The following is a 23,259-nucleotide window of genomic DNA, read 5'->3' on the forward strand; positions in this document are numbered from 1 at the left end:
ATGGAATGTTGGAAGCCAGGTATGTTGCTTTTACACCCTCTAGTGGCAAAACACAGGCAAGGCATTGCATACTCACACCATAAATACCAAGTGAATCATATATATATACATTCCTTGTAATCTTTCTGACTTAACTGTCCCCGCCGCAGGACTGCTGGAGATTATCACAGACAGATCCAGCCTTCACCCATCACAGCGGGCCATGTCATGCCAGACCTTCAAGGACCGGGTCCCCTTTTACGGGTCCACTCCCTGGGACCTGTACAGAACCCTTCCGGAAAACTCTTTGGTTATATAAACATGACCAAGGTGCCGGGTCCCAGGGTCCAGCTCTCAAAAGAGAATCATTACAGGCAAAAACCTAATTTCTTCTTCCACGAGGCCCGGGTACCATCCATTTAGGCTCTTAGGCACTTTGGATCAGTCTGCACAGCCCCTTGATCCTGTCAGGGATTACTTAAATGAGCTCTATTAGCACTTCATCAACCGTGACCAACACCGTGACCAACACTGGCGAAAAAACTGAGGTACTCCCGGTATGGGAGGGGTTATATAGGGAGGGGGACTTCCGATTTCTTTTAGTTATACCAGTGTCCATTCACCTAAAGGTGGCCTATAACCCACATAGTCATTACTATGGTGCTCTGTGTCCTGTGATGTACGATAAAGAAAAAAAACTGATGAAAAACTTATGAACTGAAGTGATAAAAAAACAGATGAACTGAACTGATGAAATGAACGGTCTGTATGTGTGAAAGGACCCTTACTGTCAGGAGGCACCCTGCAGCTGCCACAACTGCAAGCGAGTGTGTGGGAGGCTGGCAGCCAGTTGGAGTTAGGGGGCAGATCTGTGAGGTGGAGCGGAAAATCCCATGTGTGCTGTGCAAAAGCATCATTGGTTGCTAGGAAACTGGGGGTCCTAGCAACCAATTACTGCAAAGCTGGGGCGGGCAGATAATGCCGGCAGGGGTGAAAGGCAGAGCAGAGAGCACACAAAACAGTAAGAGCAAGTGCAGCCAACATAAATTCCTCACTGCACTGGGACAGATTTACCTGACAGGACTGGAGGTATATTGTGTCCGGGTTTCAGGTGGACAGAAACCTGGGCACAAGTTGCAATACCTGGACTGTCCAGGTCAAACCCGTACAGGTGGCAATCCTATGGGTTAGATCAGTATTTCTCAACTCCAGTCCTCAAGGCACCCCAATATGTCATGTTTTCAGGCTTTCAATTATTTTGCACAGGTGATTTGATCAGTTTCACTGCCTTAGTAATTACAACAGCAGTTTCATCTGAGGGAAATCCTGAAAACATGACCTGTTGGGGCACCTTGAGGATGGGATTTGAGAAACACTGGGTTAGATGGAGTCAGATGGGGGAAAAATACATTTATTGAGCCTTAAAACAATGCCTCATTTATCTCTGTAATCGATGAGCATTGGGAAAAAAAATAATTTTTATATCATTTTTAAAGTTCATACGTTTCTCAACACAGTTACTGTACATGGAGGGCAGATCTTGCCAGCCCTCGAATGTAAACAGCTAGCAGGGCTTTGTAAGCTGTTAGAAAATGAAACAGAAACCCAAATCTTTGTTTTGATCTTTGAGGATTTTTGGGATCAAATAACTGGCACCTAAGGGGGCAAGGGAGGGCTTGCTTTAAAGGTTGCTTGTTAAGAATATGCAAGTAGTGTAATGTCCATAATCTGAGCACATGTGTACTTCAGCTATAGAATTATAATGCGATTCAGTACCTCATTAAAGCAGAGTTCCACTCAAAAATGGAACTTTCACTTTAAGTACTCATGACCCCCTGACATGCCACATTTGGCATGTCATTTTTTTTTTTTTTGGGGGGGGGTACCTAGTTTTCACAGGTACCCAGCTCCCACTTCCTCTCCTGGTGTCGGGGCGCTGGAAGGAAGTTCCCCTCTCCCCCCTCCCTCCCTGCAATCTTCTGGGACACAGGTCCCAGAAGATTGCCCGGCCATCCATAACACGGAGCATGGCCCGCGCATGCACAGTGCATGCCAGGCTGTGAATCCACAGCCAGGCACCCGCACTTGCAATGCCAGCGCCGCAGAGAGGAGAGGGAGAGAAGCGAGGCTTTGGGTGGCCGCAACCCTGGACCGTGGGACAGGTGAGTGTCTGTTGTAGCTGCTGACTTTTAAATGGGTAGAGCTCGCTTTAAACTATACTATCAATCTTTTTTTCAAAAAGACCTTTTGAAGCTTTTTAAACCTTTGAATCTTTTGCCAGCAAACATTTTATTATTTTTCTTTTAAGCCAGCCATGCATGGATCAAAATTAATCCGGTTCAGCCTGAGCCAGCCAAATTTTGATCCATGTACTGGCAGGGGGGTTTTAAAGAAGTTAATCTACCGAGTTCTGTAGAACCTCCCTGTCTGATTTTCCCCACTCAATCAGTGCTACGTTCGATAGCCGACTGTGCTGATCAGTGCATTCTGATGGTGGGGATGTCTCTCTACTCTCCGAATACAATAGCTCAGTGGGAAGGATTCTCCCATCCACATTGTGTGTGTAAATGGGGGAATTGGGTCAGTTTTTTATGTTCCATCAGCTGGTTGAACAAAAAACCTGACTCATCTGTGGGCTGCCTTACACATGCTTGGATATTCAAAGTAAAGTAAATGCAGGTTCACCTTATTTACCAATATTCAATTTGCAAGGCAAACATACATTTCGCATGTGGACATAAACTTTTATTTCTACCCCTTTAGTAATCAACCTCAATGACTTGTCAGTTCATGTGATTGGCAGTTGTTGTAATCTTGTTGCTCTATCTGAAACATGGCTTAGAAAACTTGAAGAGGATTATTTATCCTTAATTTATATTTATCCCATTATATAGCTTTGCCTGACACATTAAGGTTCATTTACTAAATTCGTTTAGTTACTAATTCGTTTTTCGTCAAAATTCGTTATATTTGTTCATTCGTAAACATACGAATGAACAAACGTTTTACTAAAAATTCGAATTCGAGAACGAATTATCGAAAAGAATGAATATGATATCATTGCCAAATTTTTTCTCTTATTGCAGAGGAAAGATGAAAACCCAAAGGGGAGAGAGTATACACGGCATACACTATTTACCTCTATTATCCTTTACCTGTTTCCCGTGAGGGGGTTAAAAAGCCTGTGGAGTAAAAACTGGACACCTAACCACATTATCATTTTCACTTATAACTGTTGACCAAACACCCGCTGCAACATCCCCACTTTCCTCAAAGCATGCAGTAATTGCTCTAAAGATGATGATAATGCAGACAGCTGATTCATTGTTTCAGGTTTACCATTATCTAAAGATGCCATATTAGGTGGTACTGTTTGGATGTGCATGGGAGATTCGCACCGCACAGGGATTGCACTAGCGGCTTTATCTGCCCCTAAAAGAGCTCCTCGGCTTAACACTTTTGCTGCTGCCTCTTCATTTTCCTGCAGCCTCGGGAGTCGACCGTCCCTGCCTCCATGGCGATGTTCCTCTGCCTTGTGACGCGAGACTTAGTCTCCGCCCACCTCTTCCCCTCCAAGATGGCTTCACACGTGTGCGCCTTCTACCTGACTCCGACACTGAAATCCTTCTTCTGCCTCCAGGGGGAGTGTGTGTGTGATAGGAGTGAAACTCCCCCACTGCTGACGCCGCCTCTTTCCGACCCTCAGTTGGTCTTCTTCTTCCCCTCGAATGATGCCTTCCTGTCTCCCGACCTCCACGTCTTCATCCACCGGATCTTCTCCCTCCATGGAGCGAACATTGCTTCGCAGAGCTCTGGCACCAAACTGTTCCCTCTCCTTCGTTCCTCCGCTATTTTCAACGCTGGCTCTGGATGAATCTTGACCCGAAGGTAAGGATAAACAGCTCCGAAGCCATTCTTCTCCGCCCACTGTTTCAGCTTTCTCTAACAGCTGACAAACCAGAGTCTTCATGATACCAGGGGTATCCTCTTCTGTAATATAGCTCTTCTGCTGAAGCTCTTCTGACGACTGTTCTCTGGTGACTGGCTAAATGCCAGTCAGAGGGGTTCTATAAAAAGCCCCCCAAAACACCTTCCAGAAGGTTCCAAGGTCACCTGACCCTAAATGACCAATCCCATTCGGCCTTCCCACATTCTGGTAGCTTCTCTACCGTGTGACCAATAGAATGCGCCCTTTTTTAAATTTTTTTAATTTAAATTAATAGCCAACGCCCATGAGGCAAGGGGGGGGCCTAAATTGGCTGCCCCCCTTTTACCCCACATTCGTTTAGCAGATAAACCCCTTTGTGTTGAGGGTTAAAAGCCACATAAAGACTGACAGTAGCTCCTCTCTCACCAGCCTATCAGCACATGAAGTTGTAAGACAGCCAGGAGCATATCTAGTAAAAATGGCGCCTATGGCAAGGACTGTAACTGCGCCCCTGTCAAAACATTTGAAACCTATCTTTCAGATAACCTTAACAAAAAAAACAGCTAACAAAATGACAAGTCAAGCTCTATAATCTTTCAATTAACAAATTATGGATTGGCACTACATAAAAATTACAACTGCGCCTTCCTTACTTTCACTGATGTAAACTGGTCTATGATGTGCTTGAAGTAATTTTTTTTCTGTTTCTTCTCTTTTCTCACACACACACACAATGGCCCGCAGGCACACACTGATACAAAAATCACTTATGATGGCAACACACTGGCACACTCATTAAAATACATTGGTGCACACAGTAACTCATACAAAAACAATGACACACACTCAATGCACACACATAATCGTTACACTTACACTTACATCATACACCCTGGAGGGACAACAGGCCAAGATCCTACACCACAATAGAAATATGTGTATTTTAGAAAGTTTAACAATCAGCAGATAAAGATACTCCAAACACTTGTTGTTGGCGCTTCAATCATCCCAGCACCATTTTTGTTATGGTGACAGGATGATTGAAGCGCATTATTTCTATTATTACATTGTAATATAAAATGAAATAGTTCAACTCACCATAATGTAGAATCAGTGAAAGCCCCGAGTGTGTCACTTGTCACGTTGCCTGCCACCAGATGCCATCAGGTGTCCCCAGCAAAGTCCCTCCATACACCAGGAAATCCCAGCGGAGTCCCTCTTTACATCAGGCATTCCCAGTGGAGTCCCCCTTACATCAGATGTCCCCAGCGGAGTCCCTCCTTACACCAGGCAATCCCAGTAGAGTCCCTCTTTACATCAGGCAATCCCAGTAGAGTCCCTCTTTACATCAGGTGTCCCCAGCGGAGTCCCCCTTACATCAGATGTCCCCAGTAGAGTCCCTCCTTACATCAGGCATTCCCAACGGAGTCCCTCCTTACACCAGGCAATCCCAGTAGAGTCCCTCTGTGACAGACTCACCCGGGATAGAGGCTGTTGGAGGGAACTAAATGCAAGCCTCTTGCCAACCGATTATGGGTCCTGGCATTTGGGGGAACGGTGCTCTTTGTGAGCTGTATGCCTGGGGACTCTTGAGGTGGTATTACTGTGGATTCGGGTCCTGGTCCCCCCAGGACACACCGACTCTGGGGACCCTGTGTATGCCATATGGGAAATGGTGACTTGGAGGGTATGTCTTGGATTGCTTAAAATGGGACAGTAATATTTATCCCCAATATCTCCCAGGATATATATGTAAAGACTATTATTGGTTTGTTTGATTCTGAACTCAACATGTTAATTGAGTGAGCTGATCACATTAGCCTCCAGGACTGGCTAGGAGATGAACAGTCTACTCCTACTATAAGTGTTGATGACTACGCTGAGGAGGGGGGAGAACACTGTTTGTATTGTTAATTGTAATTAGCTCCTGCTATTGTGAAAATGTCCTGTGGTTGTACTTATGATAATGTATAATGTACTGTGTGAAGCTCGGTGACCACAAGTCTGGGCAAAAGGTCATGTTAGTAAACTAGCTCATGTTAATTAGGTTAATTAGGTTACAGGTGTATTGTTAGAGTAATATGAGCAGGAGGTATGCACCTACTCTTTTACTGTATAAAAGAGCCTGTATTCCTGTCAATAAAAGAGATTCCTGATTGAACTTACATACAGCCTGCCTGGTTTAGCTGTTTAGAGTTATACAATCAGTATGGGGTCATGTGTGAGACGTACAATGTGTATATAAGTGACTTTATTGTTGTACAAACCAGCTATGAGTAAGCGCTCTATGGGAGCGTGAAACGCGTCAGCGGTTATGCTGTATCACTTCAACAGAGCAATGTACGCATTTTATACCATGTTATTTTTTCAATAAAGAAGATTTTACCTTTATTATTCCAATCCGGAGTGCGGCAGTCCAGATTTTTCATTGCACCTACAGCCTGCCTGGTGTTTGTTCTGAGCTATCACAACTGGATTTGAACGGCACATAGCTGTAGTTCAAATCCCAGAGCATCGGATGACCGAACCATCAGATGTTGTGGTCTGCAATATGATTCTATAGCAGCAGAGGAGTGTCGGGAGAGTGGAACCGAGCAGGGGCTCGTTACACCCTCCATACATCAGGTGTCCCCCCGTGAAGCCCCCCTCTCATCAGGTGTCCCCCATTGGAGCCCCCCTCTCATTAGGTGTCCCCAAGCAGCGGAGACTCTCACCACCGCCATTACAGAAAAACTGATTGCACAGGCAGTCAGTGGAACAAAATAGGTGGGGTGGCTGCCAATAGAAATTGAGCTGTGGCGCCACCCACACTTGCCCCTTCCCACATCAGGTCACAGACAGACCGGCAGCGGGGCAGGAGGTGGGCGTTGCCGCAGCTCAATTTCTATTGGCAGCCACCCGGCCTCTTGTTTTAGTCTTCAGGAAAATGGCAGCCGGTGGAGACATTGTCTCTGCCGGCCACGGACCTCTAGCGGCGGTGGCGAAAATTCGGAAATACAAGAATTTCCTGGGACATTTCCCGGGAATCGCGAAATCTGGGAAAAGGGTCAAAATCCCGGGAATGTCCGGGAATGTCTTGGGAAATTCAGGACAGTTGGTAAGTATGCAATAGAAAAACAAACAAATCATGCAAACACACAGGACTCTGGCATTAAGAGCTCACCAGAAACAGCTGCAAAGCATCAGGAATACTGTGTCACACTCTTGCAGCGTCTCCAGAATTCTAATCATCAGTGTGCTCACCCGTCCTGTGTGCAGTGTAAATAGATAAAGAGAAGAGTGAGGGAATAATTTCCTAACCAGTGTGAGTACAGGACAGGTGAGCTGCTGCTGCTTAGACTTCTGCAGCTGTGAGAGAGAGACCCATCTCCTGGTATCACCTTAGCCATGAGCACTCCATTCTCATTAGGTGTCACATAAACAACGGGAGCTCGTCCTGGTATCAGTTCTGTAATGAGCTTCCACCTTCTCTTGTTCTCACCTTATCTATGATCTCCCTCCCCCGGTCAGCCTGTATCACTCACCCGTTCTGCTTGATGGTGTCCTTCAGTGCAGCCCAGGCCACGGCGTCCCCCCTCCTCTGGGGCACGGAACTGAGGCTCCCGGAGTGCGGATGACAGACACCTCCGAGCTTTGCGCCCTCAGGACTGGGGGAACCAACATCATCAGCAGCATGCACCTGGCGGCGGCCATCTCTCTTGTCATGTGACGGCAGTCGGCAGTCAGCTGACACCTCTGAGGGAGGAGCCTTCTGTACCTCGGGCACTTATTGGCTATCTCCTTAGCTAGTAGCTGGCTGCTACATCCTTCCAAGCATACTGTGTGGGCGGCACCGGGTGAGAGCGGAGCGGTTCAAGGTTTTTTAGCGGGGAAATAAGACACCTTGGCCCAATTCGTCCCTGCTCAAAAACTATTTTTCAGGAAACTACCCACCCCTTCAACCTCTGCAGCAATGCTGGCAGCACTCATACATCTATTTCCCAAAGACAACCTCTGGATATGACGCTGAGCTTGTGCACGCAACTCCTTTGGTCGACCATGGCGAGGCCTGTTCTGAGTGGAACATGTCCTGTTAAACCACTGTATGGTCTTGGCCACCGTGCTGCAGCTCATGGTCTTGGCAATCTTCTTTTAGCCCAGGCCATCTTTATGTAGAGCAACAATTCTTTTTTTCAGATCCTCAGAGAGTTCTTTGCCATGAGGTGCCATGTTGAACTTCCAGTGGCCAGTATGAGAGAGTGAGAGTGATAACACCAAATTTAACACACTTGCTCCTCATTCACACCTGAGACCTTGTAACACTAACGAGTCACATGACACCAGGGATGGAAAATGACTAATTGGGCCCAATTTGGATATTTTCACTTAGGGGTGTACTAACTGTTGTTGCCAATGGTTTAGACATTAATGGCTGTGTGTTGAATTATTTTGGGGGGACAGAAAATTTACACTGTTATACAAGCTGTACACTCACTACTTTACATTGTAGCAAAGTGTCATTTCTTCACTGTTGTCACATGAAAAGATATAAGAAAATATTTACAAAAAATGTGCAGGGTGTACTCACTTTTGTGAGATACTGTACAGTATATACTTTATATAGTATACACACACACATGGGTTTGACCTTTGGGGTGCACAGATCTATGACTGTTACTATTTAATAACTTCAACTGGATGTGACACCAAAATGTCACTGGCAGTGAAGGGCTTAACCACTAGGTGGCGCTGTAGGGGTCAAGTGTGTCCTAGGGAGTGATTCTAACTGTGGGGGGAAGGGGCTGTGTGTGACATGGCACTGATCACCGCTCCCGATTACAGGGAGCTGTGATCAGTGTCCTGTCATTAGGCAGAACAGGGAAATGCTTGTTTACATCAGCATTTCCCCGTTCTTCCTCTCCGTGAGACGATCTGGGGTATCCCCGCGGACATCCTGCGCAATCCTGCTCACGGAGCTCCTGGCGGGCGCGCGCGCGTCTGCAAGCTGCCTTTTAAAGGGCAACGTACAGGTACGTTAATCTGCCTGTACATGCCCTTCTGTCGCAGTATATCTGCGTGAGGCGGTTGGGAAGCGGTTAATAACTTCAACTGGATGTGAAACAATCTGGAATGTTGGTTATTTCCAGAGCTTCCTTATTAAGTCATTATCTTTGTCATTAAGTTGTTAACATTATCTGAGAATACTTTCTATTTTAGAATAAGGTAGGTGTACGTATGTATGTGCATCCTGGACACATTCTGGGTTACACAGACTATCCTGTGTTTATATATTACCCTGGCTGTGTAATTGCTGTGACTTAATTCATTTATCCTGCGCAGACTAATTCTCTAATACAGTAATGTGTTTGTGTGGAGTAAAGTCTTTTGTGGTTGCTGTGTTCTGGTGTAGGGAGCACATACACCTACTTTAATCCAAAATAGTATTTTCAGTCAATTGTCTTCACCTAAAATAAAAAGAAGTTATGAAAATAACCATTTAAAGTATAATACAAAGTGCCATTAAGCTGGCTGGTGAACGAAAAAATGTAAACGTGACAGGTCCTCTTTCAGGGTTTGTTCACACATCTACCACCAATTAGTGTACTGCACCAGTAAAATAATTGAGGTGTGTATATGTATATCCATGCTGTCCCAAAGACTGACCACACTGTGAATGTACACAAAGAATGAACCAATCTTTAGCATATTTGGCTTTCAAGACAATACAATTCTAGCATGAAAAATCCAGAATGCTCAAATGCAGATCAGGAAGGAAGCAGCAGTGGTCCCTCCAGCATGGGATGTTATTAGCATTTTTGTCCAGTATTTTGCATAGCAAAGACACTTACATCAGGTAGGACATGCAGTGTGGTACACTGAAAGGCTCCTAATGTGTTAGAATTATTGGAATATTTATAATGTGCTGATGATGCTTGTGATATTAGCACACTAAAAAAATCCACCAAGGGACAGATTTACAGATTAAACCACACAGCTAATTATTTGTGTCCTGTGGGTCTCACTACATCATTATATGTTTGCAATACTGAATTACCATATTTTTAACCTTTACGTTTTCTCTATAAACTGAATTTCACCATAAGATCCCAATAAAACAGGAAGCAGAAAGTATCAGGCCATGTCCCTCTTTACTGACAATAGGAATAGAGAGCCTATTAAAGTATTCACCCCTTTTCAAGATTTCACATTATATTGTCTTAAAACATCGATATACAATGGGTTTATTTTTGTTTTTAACACAGATCAGCTGAATACCCACTAATACCAGAGTTTACACAGATTTCTGCAAAATTATTAAAATAAATTATGATGAAAATGTAATTTATTGCATAAGTATACACCCATTGAATTCTGCAGGTACACTTTTTGGTATTTAATACTCCACGAGTCTGTGTAGCTAGGTCTCTATTTGCTTTGCACATCTGGACAATGCGATTTCTCTTTTTCAAAGTCTGGTGTCATGGACATTGTAAATGAACAGCCTTTTTTAAGTCTAGATGCAAATTATCTATTGGATTGAGATCTGGACTTTGACTTTGCTATTCCTGGGTGTTAACAATATTTTTTGAATAATATTTCTGTGTAGTTTTGAGTTTATGGTTGGGTTCATTGTCTGTCTAGAAGACAGATCTCCTCCCAAAGCTTAGGTTTCATGCAGACTGCATCAGGTTTTTCATCACAAATTCTCAAAATGTTGCTGCCTTCCAGGGCTTTTTTTCTCGAGGAATAGGTGTAGGTACTCTCCCTTCTAAGTCACCCCTTGTCTCCACAGACTACTCACTGCCCAGTATTGCCCCTCTTAGAGAATACAGAACCAAGTATCATTTTGTGGTGCTATGTAATTTGTATGGAATGTGTTATTGATATGAAGAAAAGTAATAATATAGATCCCCTGCAACAATAGACTCCCCCATCAACAATAGATCCCCCATCAACAATAGATCCCCCATCAATAATAGACCCCCCCATCAGCAATAGACCCAGCCATCATCAATAGACCCCCCATTAACAATAACCCCCCATAAACAGTAGACCCCCCAACAATAAACCCCCCATAAACAATAGACCCCCCATTAACAATAGATCCCCCCATTAATAATAGACCCCCCCCATCAACAATAGACCCACCCATCATCAAATGACCCCCACATCAACAATAAACCCCCCATAAACAGTAGACCCCCATCAAGAATAACCCCCCATTAACAATAGACCCCCATCAACAATAGGGCTACCCACCCATTATTAATAGACCCCCGAAACAAAATACCCACCGACCCCAGCCACCAGCATTAATAGGCCCACCATTAGCCAGCGTCAATAGACCCCTTACTCAACAGTATCACTCCAGCAACAACTCACCTCCTCACCAACAATAGACAACTCCAGCAACAATAGACCCCCCCCCCACCAGCAATAATAGAGCACCCTATCAAAAATAGATCCCCCGCAGCCAGCAACAATGACCGTCCAGCATTCCCCAGCATACATTCAGTGCTGGAGGTGCCAGAACTGTGTTCTCCCATGTTCCTGCTGAGAAAAAAGCCCTGCTGCCTTCCTTGAACCCTTACAAGCTTTCTAGGGCCTAATGCAGAGAAGAATCCCCACAGCATGATGATGCCACCATTATTCTTCACATACAGTATGTGTATGTAATGATGATGATGAATGTTTATTCTAAACATTTAGTTTGGGAGCCAATGCCTTGTCAAAACACACACCTTCTCCCAAAGCTTATATTTCGGGCAGACTGCATCAGGCTTTCCTCCAAGATTTCCTTCTTTTTTTGCTATATTAATTCTACCCTCTACACTGCTGCAAAAACAAATGACCAAAAACATGATGTTGCCACCATCATGCTTCACAGTGGGGATTGTGTGTTTATGATTATTATATGCAGGGTTTAGCTTATGCCAACATTCAGTTTAGTACAGTGTTTCTCAAACTTTTTCCAGTCAAGGCACCCTTTAAAATTGTGCACAATTTGGAGGCACACTTTTACTGACTAATATTTCAGCATTTGTGCTCACTTATTTTCTCTCCACCATGCTGCTAACGTGACCCTAGTGCTGACAGAGAGAGGTCAAACAAGAATGCTGTCCAAGTGCCCAAGGTTGTAATGTTGCACAATGAAAACCTACGGCTTTGTGTAACAAACAGGCAGCCTTGATCCACCTGCTGGCTTGTACACAATTTTTTGGGCAATTTGTAGACATTTTGTCAAGGCACCCCTAAAAGAACCCAGAAGGCACCCTGGTTGAAAAAGGCTGGTTTAGTAAGATGGCCAAAAAGCTTCATTTTGGTTTCACCAGCCACAAAATCTCCTGTGTATTTTCCTATTAGTAGATAAACCAAACTTATTTTAGATTTTAGATTTAGATGTCCTTCATAAAAAAATGAAAGCCCCTTGAAGAGAGCACATTCTACAGTCACGCTAATGATATAAACATGTGGCACTAACCAACAGACATGTGCAATTTGTTTAGTTCCGAATTTGTTTTTTAACGTATTTAATACAAATATAATATACAAAGTACAAATACAAATTTATCTGAAGTTACGAATTATTCAAAATAACGAATGCCGCATCTAAACAAATGCAATGGAACGAAATAATAATAAATATCAATAATACGTTTTTATTATTATTATTGTTATTTATTATTATTAATTGTTATGTTCCTTTAGTTTAGATGCAGCATTCGTTATTATGGATAATTCATAACTTCGTATTTGTTAAGTTCCGAAATTCGAAAATCTGTGAACTTAACAAATACGAAGTTACGAATTATCCATAATAACGAATGCTGCATCTAAACTAAAGGAACATAACAATTAATAATAATAAATAACAATAATAATAATAAAAACGTATTATTGATATTTATTATTATTTCGTTCCATTGCATTTGTTTAGATGTGGCATTCGTTATTTTGAATAATTTGTAACTTCAGATAAATTTGTATTTGTTACGTTCACTAACAGCCAAATTTGAAAGGAAATTTCAATACCTATAATTTAATAGTTAGTTATTATTAGTTAGTTAGTTTTTTTGGATTTTCCTTTCTTATTTTCGGATTTTCAAATTTTCGAATTTTCAAATTTCTGAATTTTAGAATTCCGAATTTTCCGAATTCTGAATTTACAAATTTACGAATTTTAGAATTTACGAATTCTGAATTATGAATTTTCAAAACAAACACATTTTTCGGTAGTGCACATGTCTACTAACCAATCAGCAATGGCAAACAATAACATCTATTTATTATTTGTTTTTTGGTTCTGTATGGCATTATTATATACTATTATACTATGTTTTGTCTCTTAAATAGTGACTGTTTTAAAAAAATCCCTTGGTGGCGAGGAAGCCCTTGGTGGCGAAACATGTCGGGAAAGATGGTTTACCATCACCGCCTTTGTGAGAAGAAGAAGAAAATTTTGACACAACCAAAAAGACAAGTTGTTTTTGGGTTTTTTTCTTTGCCTAATAACAATTTTTAACTTCAAATAAACAAAAATGTGTTTTTATATATAAACCTTCTGATTTTATTGTGTTTATGACACCTTTAAAATCCCCAAAAAACTTCTCTGAACCAGCCTGGTTTCAATTATTTTTGCTGTTTCAGGGGAGCTGGTTGATGTCATTGTCTGGAAAACAAAATTGCTATTATCTTAAAAATAAAATCAGCACAATTGTTATTTTTTTCTGGCACAAAACAGCACAAACATAACACTAACAAAAACTTTTGATTTTTGACTACTGATGAAATAATTTATCCATCAGATATATTGCAGTTATATATATATATATATATATATATATATATATATATATATATATATATATATATACACATTTTTGTGACGTGATATGTTTATCATATCAAGATGAGATATTTTTTTACACATCAATTTTTACCATCACATATAGTGTATTTTCAGAGTTGAAAGGGTTAAACATTCGTACAATAGAGTCATTCTAGTTAGAAGGAACATCTGGTGCTAATTAAGATAACAGTAATTTTTTCTAAAGTCATATAGACACGTTAGGACTAACTTTTACATTATAATATGTAATTATTTTAAAAAATCATCCCACATATATGAATGAATTGAAGTTAAGAAACATATTTTAAGTTCAAATTTTGATAAATTTTGAAAGGTTGTATGGATTATAGATATATGCTAAACACAATTTGGAGGGAAAGTATGAAACATATATTTCTGAAGTGATATTCATATTTTAAAGTATTGTATAACAATGTTACATTTCTTAATTATGAAATTAAGGGGATTGATTATTTGGTAAGAGAAAAAGAAAATAATAAGGGTGAAAATATTTTTTATGGTATATGAAGCAAAAGGTTTATAAAGTTCACTTTTCCTTATATAGAATCAAAATTGAAAATATATTCAAGTCAATTATCTTAAGATGTAAAAGTATGTATGGATACGAATGTGATGCATTTGAGGTGTAAATTTAGATAAGAAAATTATTAACATTGTTTAATCAATCATTTTGAGAGGGAAATATTAGAATTTTAATATTTATGAATGGGTTAGATCTTACAGAATAATTTCGTTTAAATGAATATATATATGTATATATATATATACATACATATATATATATATATATATATATATATATATATATATATAGCTCTTCTATGTATGGAAAAAGTGAAATTATATAAGATCTTTATACTCATGAAAGTATATCCTGTTATAAGCTCATAAGCATTTCTTGGGAGAGCCCACATATGGCAGTAATTGGGAGTGAGCTGAGTCTCACATCCTCATATCCCCCCATCTGTGAGGAGGAAGGATTCACATACTTTAAGATGTAAAGGTTCATGTTTTAGTTAAGATCATAATTTCTTTATATTACTATATTTCTAGATTAGAAAATTAATAAGAACATTGTGTTTTAAATTAATTTCATATACAGTGGGAACAGAAAGTATTCAGACCCCCTTACATTTTTCACTCTTTGTTATATTGCAGCCATTTGCTAAAATCATTTAAGTTCATTTTTTTTCCTCATTAATGTACACACAGCACCCCATGTTGACAGAAAAACACAGAATTGTTGACATTTTTGCAGATTTATTATAAAAGAAAAACTGAAATATCACATGGTCCTAAGTATTCAGATCCTCTGCTGTGACACTCATATATTTAACTCAGGTGCTGTCCATTTCTTCTGATCGTCCTTGAGATGGTTTTACACCTTCATTGGAATCCAGCTGTGTTTGATTATACTGATTGGACTTGATTAGGAAAGCCACACACCTGTCTATATAAGACCTTACAGCTCACAGTGCATGCCAGAGCAAATGAGAATCATCAGGTCAAAGGAACTGCCTGAAGAGCTCAGAGACAGAATTGTGGCAAGGCACAGATCTGGCCAAGCTTACAAAAAAATTCTGCTGCACTTAAGGTTCCTAAGAGCACAGTGGCCTCCATAATCCTTAAATGGAAGACGTTTGGGATGACCAGAACCCTTCCTAGAGCTGGCCGTCCGCCCAAACTGAGCTATTGGGGGAGAAGAGCCTTGGTGAGAGAGGTAAAGAAGAACCCAAAGATCACTGTGGCTGAGCTCCAGAGATGCAGTCGGGAGATGGGAGAAAGTTGTAGAAAGTCAACCATCACTGCATCCCTCCACCAGTCGGGGCTTTATGGCAGAGTGGCCAGACGGAAGCCTCTCCTCAGTGCAAGACACATGAAAGCCCGCATGGAGTTTGCTAAAAAACTCCTGAAGGACTCCAAGATGGTGAGAAATAAGATTCTCTGGTCTGATGAGACCAAAATAGAACTTTTTGGCCTTAATTCTAAGCGGTATGTGTGGAGAAAACCAGGCACTGCTCATCACCTGTCCAATACAGTTCCAACAGTGAAGCATGGTGGTGGCAGCATCATGCTGTGGGGGTGTTTTTCAGCTGCAGGGACAGGATGACTGGTTGCAATCGGGGAAAGATGAATGCGGCCAAGTACAGGGATATCCTGGATGAAATCCTTCTCCAGAGTGCTCAGGACCACAGACTGGGTCGAAGGTTTACCTTCCAACAAGACAATGACCCTAAGCACACAGCTAAAATAACGAAGGAGTGGCTTCGCAACAACTCTGTGACTGTTCTTGAATGGCCCAGCCAGAGTCCTGACTTAAACCCAATTGGGCATCCCTAGAGAAACCTAAAAATGGCTGTCCACCAACATTTACCATCAAACCTGACAGAACTGGAGAGGATCTGCAAGGAGAAATGGCAGAGGATCCCCAAATCCAGGTGTGAAAAACTTGTTGCATCTTTCCCAAAAAGACTCATGGCTGTATTAGATCAAAAGGGTGCTTCTACTAAATACTGAGCAAAGGGTCTGAATACTTAGGACCATGTGATATTTCAGTTTTTATTTTTTAATAAATCTGCAAAAATATCAACAATTCTGTGTTTTTCTGTCAATATGGGGTGCTGTGTGTACATTAATGAGGAAAAAAATGAACTTAAATGATTTTAGCAAATGGCTGCAATATAACAAAGAGTGAAAAATTTAAGGGGGTCTGAATACTTTCCGTCCCCACTGTATATATTGATTTATGTAGTATTAGAAGTTAAAGGAAACTTATATTGTATAAGTTAAATGGTTTTACGTATAGCTCTCCTCTTGGCCCACACTTCAGGAATGTCAAAATTTAGTGACTGAATAACCCCCACCCTTGCGGGTGAGGTTTCATTAAAAGCCTGTGGTTTTCTGTGGAACTATAAGACAAAATAAACCTTTTTAGGAAGGAGGAGTCAGATTTTAGGGGAAGGTGGGGGCTGATTTTAGGAAAAAAGCTAGTAACAGAGGGCAGACAAGCACTCTATGAGGACAGCTACACACACACACACACATCACAAGACATTGCTGCTACATCTACACACAGACACACATCTGATTCAATCTTCATCTTAACCACTTGCCACCCAGGCCAATTCTGACATTTCTCTCCTACATGTAAAAATCATAATTTTTTTGATAGAAAATTACATAGAACCCCCAAACATTATATATGTTTTTTTAGCAAAGACCCTAGAGAATACAATGGCGGTTGTTGCAACTTTTTATCTCACACGGTAGCAATTTTTCGAATGCGTTTTTTTGGGGAAAGAAACAGTTTTGTGCTTTAAAAAAGACCAAAACAGTAAAGTTAGCCCAATGTTTTTGCATATTGTGAAACATAAGGCTACGCCGAATAAATGGATACCTAACATGTCATGCTTCAAAATTGCACACGCTCGTGGAATGGCGCCAAAGTTGGTACTTAAAAATCCCCATAGGCGAAGCTTGAAATTTTTTTACTGGTTACATGTTTTGAGTTACAGAGGAGGTCTAGGGACAAAATTATTGCTCTCGCTCCAACGTTTGTGTCGATACCTCACATGTGTGGTTTGAACACCGTTTTCATATGTGGGCGGGACTTACGTATGCGATCGCTTCTGTGTGTGAGCACACAGGGACAGGGGCGCTTTAAAAAAAATTTTTTTTTTATTGTTAATTATACTTTCTTTTTTTTATTATGACACTTTTTTGAAAAAAAAAAATTTGATCACCTTTATTCCTATTACAAGGAATGTAAACATCCCTGGTAATGGGAATATGACATGACAGGTCCTCTTTATAGTGAGATATGGGGTCAATAAGACCCCACATCTCACCACTAGGCTGGGAAGCCTGAAATAAAAAAAATAAACCGATCACCGCTTCCCAGCCGAAGCGGCGCCGTTTTTTTGAATGCAGAGGCCGGGCGTGACGTTATAACATGGCGCCCGGCCTCCGTCGATAATAGAGACTCCGGCAACCATCTGGTCCGCCGGAAATCTCTATGATCAACATCCGGGGACGGCGGATCCTATGTCCGACTCACCGATTGTAGCAGTGAGTTCGTAGAAGCACCAGAGGGCGGCGGGAGAGGGGATGTCCCCTCTCGCCTCCCATAAGAACGATCAAGCGGCAGAACAGCCGCTATGATCATTCATATGGTGTAGGGAATCGCCGTCTGAAAATGCCAATATCTGAATGATGTCTGTAGCTACAGGCATCATTCAGATATACCAGCTCAAAATCTGTCACGTCATATGACGGCGGGCGGGAGTGAGGCGGTTGAGAATATAATACATTATTATTAATGACATTCTATACTTTGATATTGTTTTTGTAATATTTTGCTATTTTTATTATTAAATCAATTTTTGAGTTATTACACAAGAACTGAACAGACTTTCTTGGAACTTTTCTCATCAATATGAATTCTCGAATATCGATATTATTACCATAAAAACGAGATTATTACAGCATCGCATGACCCTCTAGTGTCCAGTGTTATTAACTGACATCATGTTTGTGAGCCAAACTAAAGGGATTATGGGATGAGTAAAACCTCAAACTGATAATTGCTTCGCATGACTATGCCTTTGGAATACATATCCCAGAGATCTTTGCTACCATCAGAGAGATTGCTGGGAGGAGCTATAAATGTGTACAACATTCCAAACCGGATGAGAGGGGCCTAGCACTGCTTGCTGTCCGTCAGACATCCATCCAGCACCACTCCGGTCGTCTGCCAACCTGTGTTCTGAGCTTCGCATAGGGAGATCGATACGGCAAATTCGCTGCACGAGTGTTGCTACAGGAGCTGCTGTCCAGAAGGCATTAAATCGGCCTGGTCATTGGTGAGAGGACAATCGCCCACCTTTACAAATCCTTTCTTACGGTTTCACTGGGACACTTTGTACAGACATCTTTACCTTGGGAATACTTTACTGAACCTATCTTGAACACTGTGCATAGACACCTGTAGCTTCTACCATTCCAAGACACCTTATTGCCTGCTACTACCCCTTATTGGATAAAGTTAATGAGCTCCTACTGCCCGTGAAGACCATCAGATATGCAACAGCGACATTGCTGTCATTATTGCTACAAGAGCCCTTATAACATTGCCCTTAAGTCTGACCTCTCATTAGGGTTAAAGGTTTATAGGCTGGCTGAGGTTTCCCTGTTAGAAATCAGTCAGTATAACCCACTTAATCTTTGTTTATCCTTCAAGTGCAAGCAGCATTCCACTGTACATGTGTGTATATAATTGACTGTTTACCTACACATATCTTGGCTTGTGTTATTCGGAGGAATTTCTTTGCTGAGTTGGTGCTGTTGCCCAAAACTCAGTAGATCTATTACCTCTATCTCTATCTCTCTATCTTCTTTGAACTGTTCAAGTAAACATTATCAGTACATAAACACACAGAGTTTTCTGACTTATTACTTTAAGGTGGTGCAAAGATGTCTGAACCCAGAGTGTCAGGTGGGTTGGAATGTTCATCAGGTCATGGCAGTGCAGATGAGTAGTTAAATCCAAGCAGTCCCTTAGGGGGCCGTGCTACACTTACTATAGTAAAAAGAGACCACCATAAGGTAACTCTATCTGACTCAAAAAAAAATGTCTTTGGGAACAGTGTTGCATGACAGAGTAATTGTCAGCCAAACTATCACACTACTGCAACCTGCAAAATGGAATAGCCTGGACAGAAAGGGGGAGTAACATACCAGTCCGGAAGGGGTTAAAGTAGGTAAATACATTAAATATGCAGCTGAATAATCTATTTCAAAAGTTTTACAATTTCTTGTGTATATAATTGATAGCCACCTTAACCTCTTCACGCCGGCTGCACACATATATGCGGCCTCATATAAGCAGCCCAGTGTAAACCACTTACCATGCTGAGAACTGCGCTCCCTGCAAGGTAGCTGGCGGTTACCGAAAAAACCCCAATTCATACTAGCAATTGGGAGTTTTCCAATCATGTGACTGCTGTGACAGCCAATCACAGCAGTCACATGACCTGAATGCCCGCCTCTGCCTTCCAGCTTTTAGAACCTTTAAAATGCTGGGAGGTGGTTGGCGGGAAGGGATTAAGAACGATCTCCTCTCTCTGGCATTAAGCTGTATAAAAAATGTGCTGTTCTCTGGGTAGAAGCACTGGGCCAGCACACCTTTGCTTAGTCACAGCTAGAACTCTGCAATCAGTCATCATGAGTATCGCTAATTTGGGATCTCTACCTCTGACCAGGGGGAATGCTGGACCTCTGCAGAGATCACTGCTTCATACAGAGAGCAAAGGTTCTGATGTGGCTGCTCCTATGTTAAAAAAAGCTCCTGTTTATTACATGTATATGTTTTGTACTTCTTTTCTTCTTTATTATTGTCAGGATTTAAAAAGTATATATATATATATTATTTTTTCCATTTTAGTCAGTTACATTTGAACTAGGGAATTTTCATTGTCTGTAATCTTCTATCCAGGCAGCAGGCGGAGATCTAGTTGTCTTTTTAGGTCATCAAAGTGTTACTAAACCCACAACAGTAAAACCACTCTGTATATTCAGTAAAGCATGCTTGTAATACTCACTGAGGAACCTAGGGGGTTAATCTTCTGCATTGTGTAAAAAGGCTGTTTGATCCTGTCTTCTCTGATTTTCCCCTCTTCCACATTCCCCAAACCATCTCCTGATAGTACAGAGCCTTGGGGGGGGGGGCAAGCTGCACATGCTCGGTTTGGTATGTATTGCTAGAGAGTTTTTTTTGTCTTGGGAGAGTGCATGTGATCAGCACTGTCCAGACAGAGGGTCACGGGTCCTGCAGCCTCATTGGACAATCAGGGCAGAATGAAAACTCCTCCTACAAGCTTTAACCAGACACTGATAGAAGTCACAAGACTGCTCTAACTGCTAAAGAGAAAGGGTATTTAACATCAACTATTTTACTAAAACTATTTCCATGTTCTGTGTACTGTGGGAGACCCAATATAGTGAATGCAGGCTCTTGAGTTTAGTAACACCTTAACATTACTTTTCAGTGCTGACAGAAGCCCATTGTTATCTCCAATCAGTGATCAAAACAGTGACTTCTATTTTATCAGACATCTGGGTCCAAGATTTAGACAAACATAATTGTAAACCAAGCTGCACTGCTGTGTTGCATAAGTCATAGTGCTCTGGGAATCCTTTGTTACGTATTAAAAGTTTTTTTGTGAAACACAAGTCATAATATTAAATAAACAAAGATAAAATAAAGATAAAAATAGGGTTATTTCTACAGTACAAAAAAACGAGAAAAAATAACTCTGAAAGCAAAGTTGCAGCAGCTAAACTAAATTAGACAAATCCTCCACAAGTCCAATAACAAAATGAGTGAAAAATTTCAATCAGCTCACAAAAATGCATAAAGGTCACTAATCATCCCAAAAGCAAAAACATAAGAAATAAATCCACTTCTATTGTAAAAATGTTGTAACAGTTACATAGGTGTCCAGTAGTGCCACACAGGAATAGGTGTAATAAACCCACTCGCTGTGGTCCATTTCTCGATCAAGTAGGTTTAGTTTTGCAGCTGAGTACACAGTGGTACTAGTAATCTTCCTATCACAGCCAAGTGCAATTCATTAATGTTGGCACAGGGTAGAAATTCCTGGGGGATTTCTAAAATAAAGTTGACCCCAAAACCATCAATGTTTCCCTTCAGATAGGACATCCTATCCTTTGTGCAATTGTTATCACATTATGCTATACTTATATTCCTGAATTGCAATTTCCCAAAATTTGAAAGCAATGAAAAATTGGATGTTGCTCTAATATTTCTTTATTGGGGTTTTTTTTGCCTTCCTCTGGATCAACTGTGGGTATAGGATTGTATATATAGGACTATTCATGTATACAATACATATGTATATTGTATACATATCTTTTTCTTTTTTTTTTTTTTTTATTTGTTGAACTAGATGGACTTGTGTCTTTTTTCAGCCAGACTAACTATGTAACTATGTAATAATAAAAGGTAAAAGCTCTATAGTAATACTATGAATAATAGTTTATTTGTTTCCTTTTTTCAGTTTTAAATTTTAATTTTTTAATACTATATTTAAATATTTTTAAGGCTTCAGAGTTATCTTGCCCTTCACCAATCTCATCAGGGCACTCTTGACTTCTTTATTACGTATGGTGTAAATCAGAGGGTTTATCATGGGTGTTACTGCTGTGTATAGCATAGTGCAGATTTGCTCCAAGAGCTCTGAGTACCGAGATTGTGGAATCAGTAGCACTGATGCTGAGTTTGCATAGTAGAAGAGGATTACTGTGATGTGGGATGAGCAGGTGGAGAAGAGTTTTCTCTTTCCATCTCTTGAATTAATATTTAAGATAATGGCAATTATTTTTACATAAGACATCACAGTGCACAAAAATTGAACAAAGCCAAACAACAAAAGCTCCAGGTAAAGCAACATGAAGAACATTTCAGTTCCCGCACATGAAATCTTGATCAAAGCTTTGATATCGCAGAAAAGTTGATGAATTATTTTCGAATGGCAAAACGACATAGCTGACGCTGCCTTTGTTATCAATAAAGAATTTGTACAAGCGGAGATCCAGGTGACTGCAATTAACATCAAAGTATTTTTTCTCCCCAAAATTTGGTGATAGTGTAAAGGCTTACAGATAGCAACATATCGGTCATATGCCATCATGAATAAAAGAATGTCTTCACTGGTGCCAAATAAAAAGTAAAAGTAGAACTGAGAAAAGCATTGAGTAAATGATATTGTATTATTGTCAGTTAGTAACATGTGTAAAAGTTTGGGAACAGGGACTGTTGTAAAACAAATATCTACAATGGATAAATTAGAGAGAAACAGATACATGGGTGTGTGTAAATGATCATCAATATATATCACTGTGATAATAATTATATTTATTAACAGGCATGTCAAATATATTGTAAGTAAAATACCAAAAACGTATAGTTTATAATCTGTTTTAAAGAAAAATGGCACAATCTGAAACACTTTAGATGCTGTATAGTTGTCCATCCAAACTGCTCTTCTTTTGTAAGAAAAAGTAAAATATGATTATGATAAAAAATGCCACGATTTATTTGGTGGAGGACTGCAGGTTCAGATGATTCAGTGTTCTCTTTTCATGCTGACATGCTGTGGCACATTTTATTTATACATACATATAAAGTTATTATGACAAAGTTTATAACTTTTGGTATTTTAAATAAACGCCTCCCTCCCTGGTAACAAAGAGTTGAAGAATTATTATTATTATGGTGCAATCTGAAAGCAATAAAATATGATTATGATCAATGCTGACACCATTTTTTTTAACACTGCAGATTCAGATGAATAAATATTCAGTTTTCGTGCTGACATGTTGTGGAACATTTTATTTATATGCACATATAAAAAAAAGTTTACTTTATTACCACTGTAAATTAAACACTTTATGATAAAAATTGTTGTAGAATTATTATTAT

At 40.5% G+C, this 23,259-nt stretch overlaps 1 protein-coding gene across 1 annotated transcript; it reads right to left on the reverse strand.

The window, feature by feature from the left end:
* Nucleotides 1–21,375: 21,375 nt before the first annotated feature.
* LOC141148019 (olfactory receptor 1-like) lies at nt 21,376–22,810 on the reverse strand. The gene has a single exon (XM_073635177.1). It carries the CDS (start codon nt 22,808–22,810, stop codon nt 21,875–21,877), a length of 936 nt encoding a protein of 311 aa, XP_073491278.1. The 3' UTR covers nt 21,376–21,874.
* Nucleotides 22,811–23,259: the final 449 nt, after the last annotated feature.

The sequence above is a fragment of the Aquarana catesbeiana genome, linkage group LG06 (assembly GCF_042186555.1).
Source record: "Aquarana catesbeiana isolate 2022-GZ linkage group LG06, ASM4218655v1, whole genome shotgun sequence".
Lineage (NCBI taxonomy): Eukaryota > Metazoa > Chordata > Amphibia > Anura > Ranidae > Aquarana > Aquarana catesbeiana.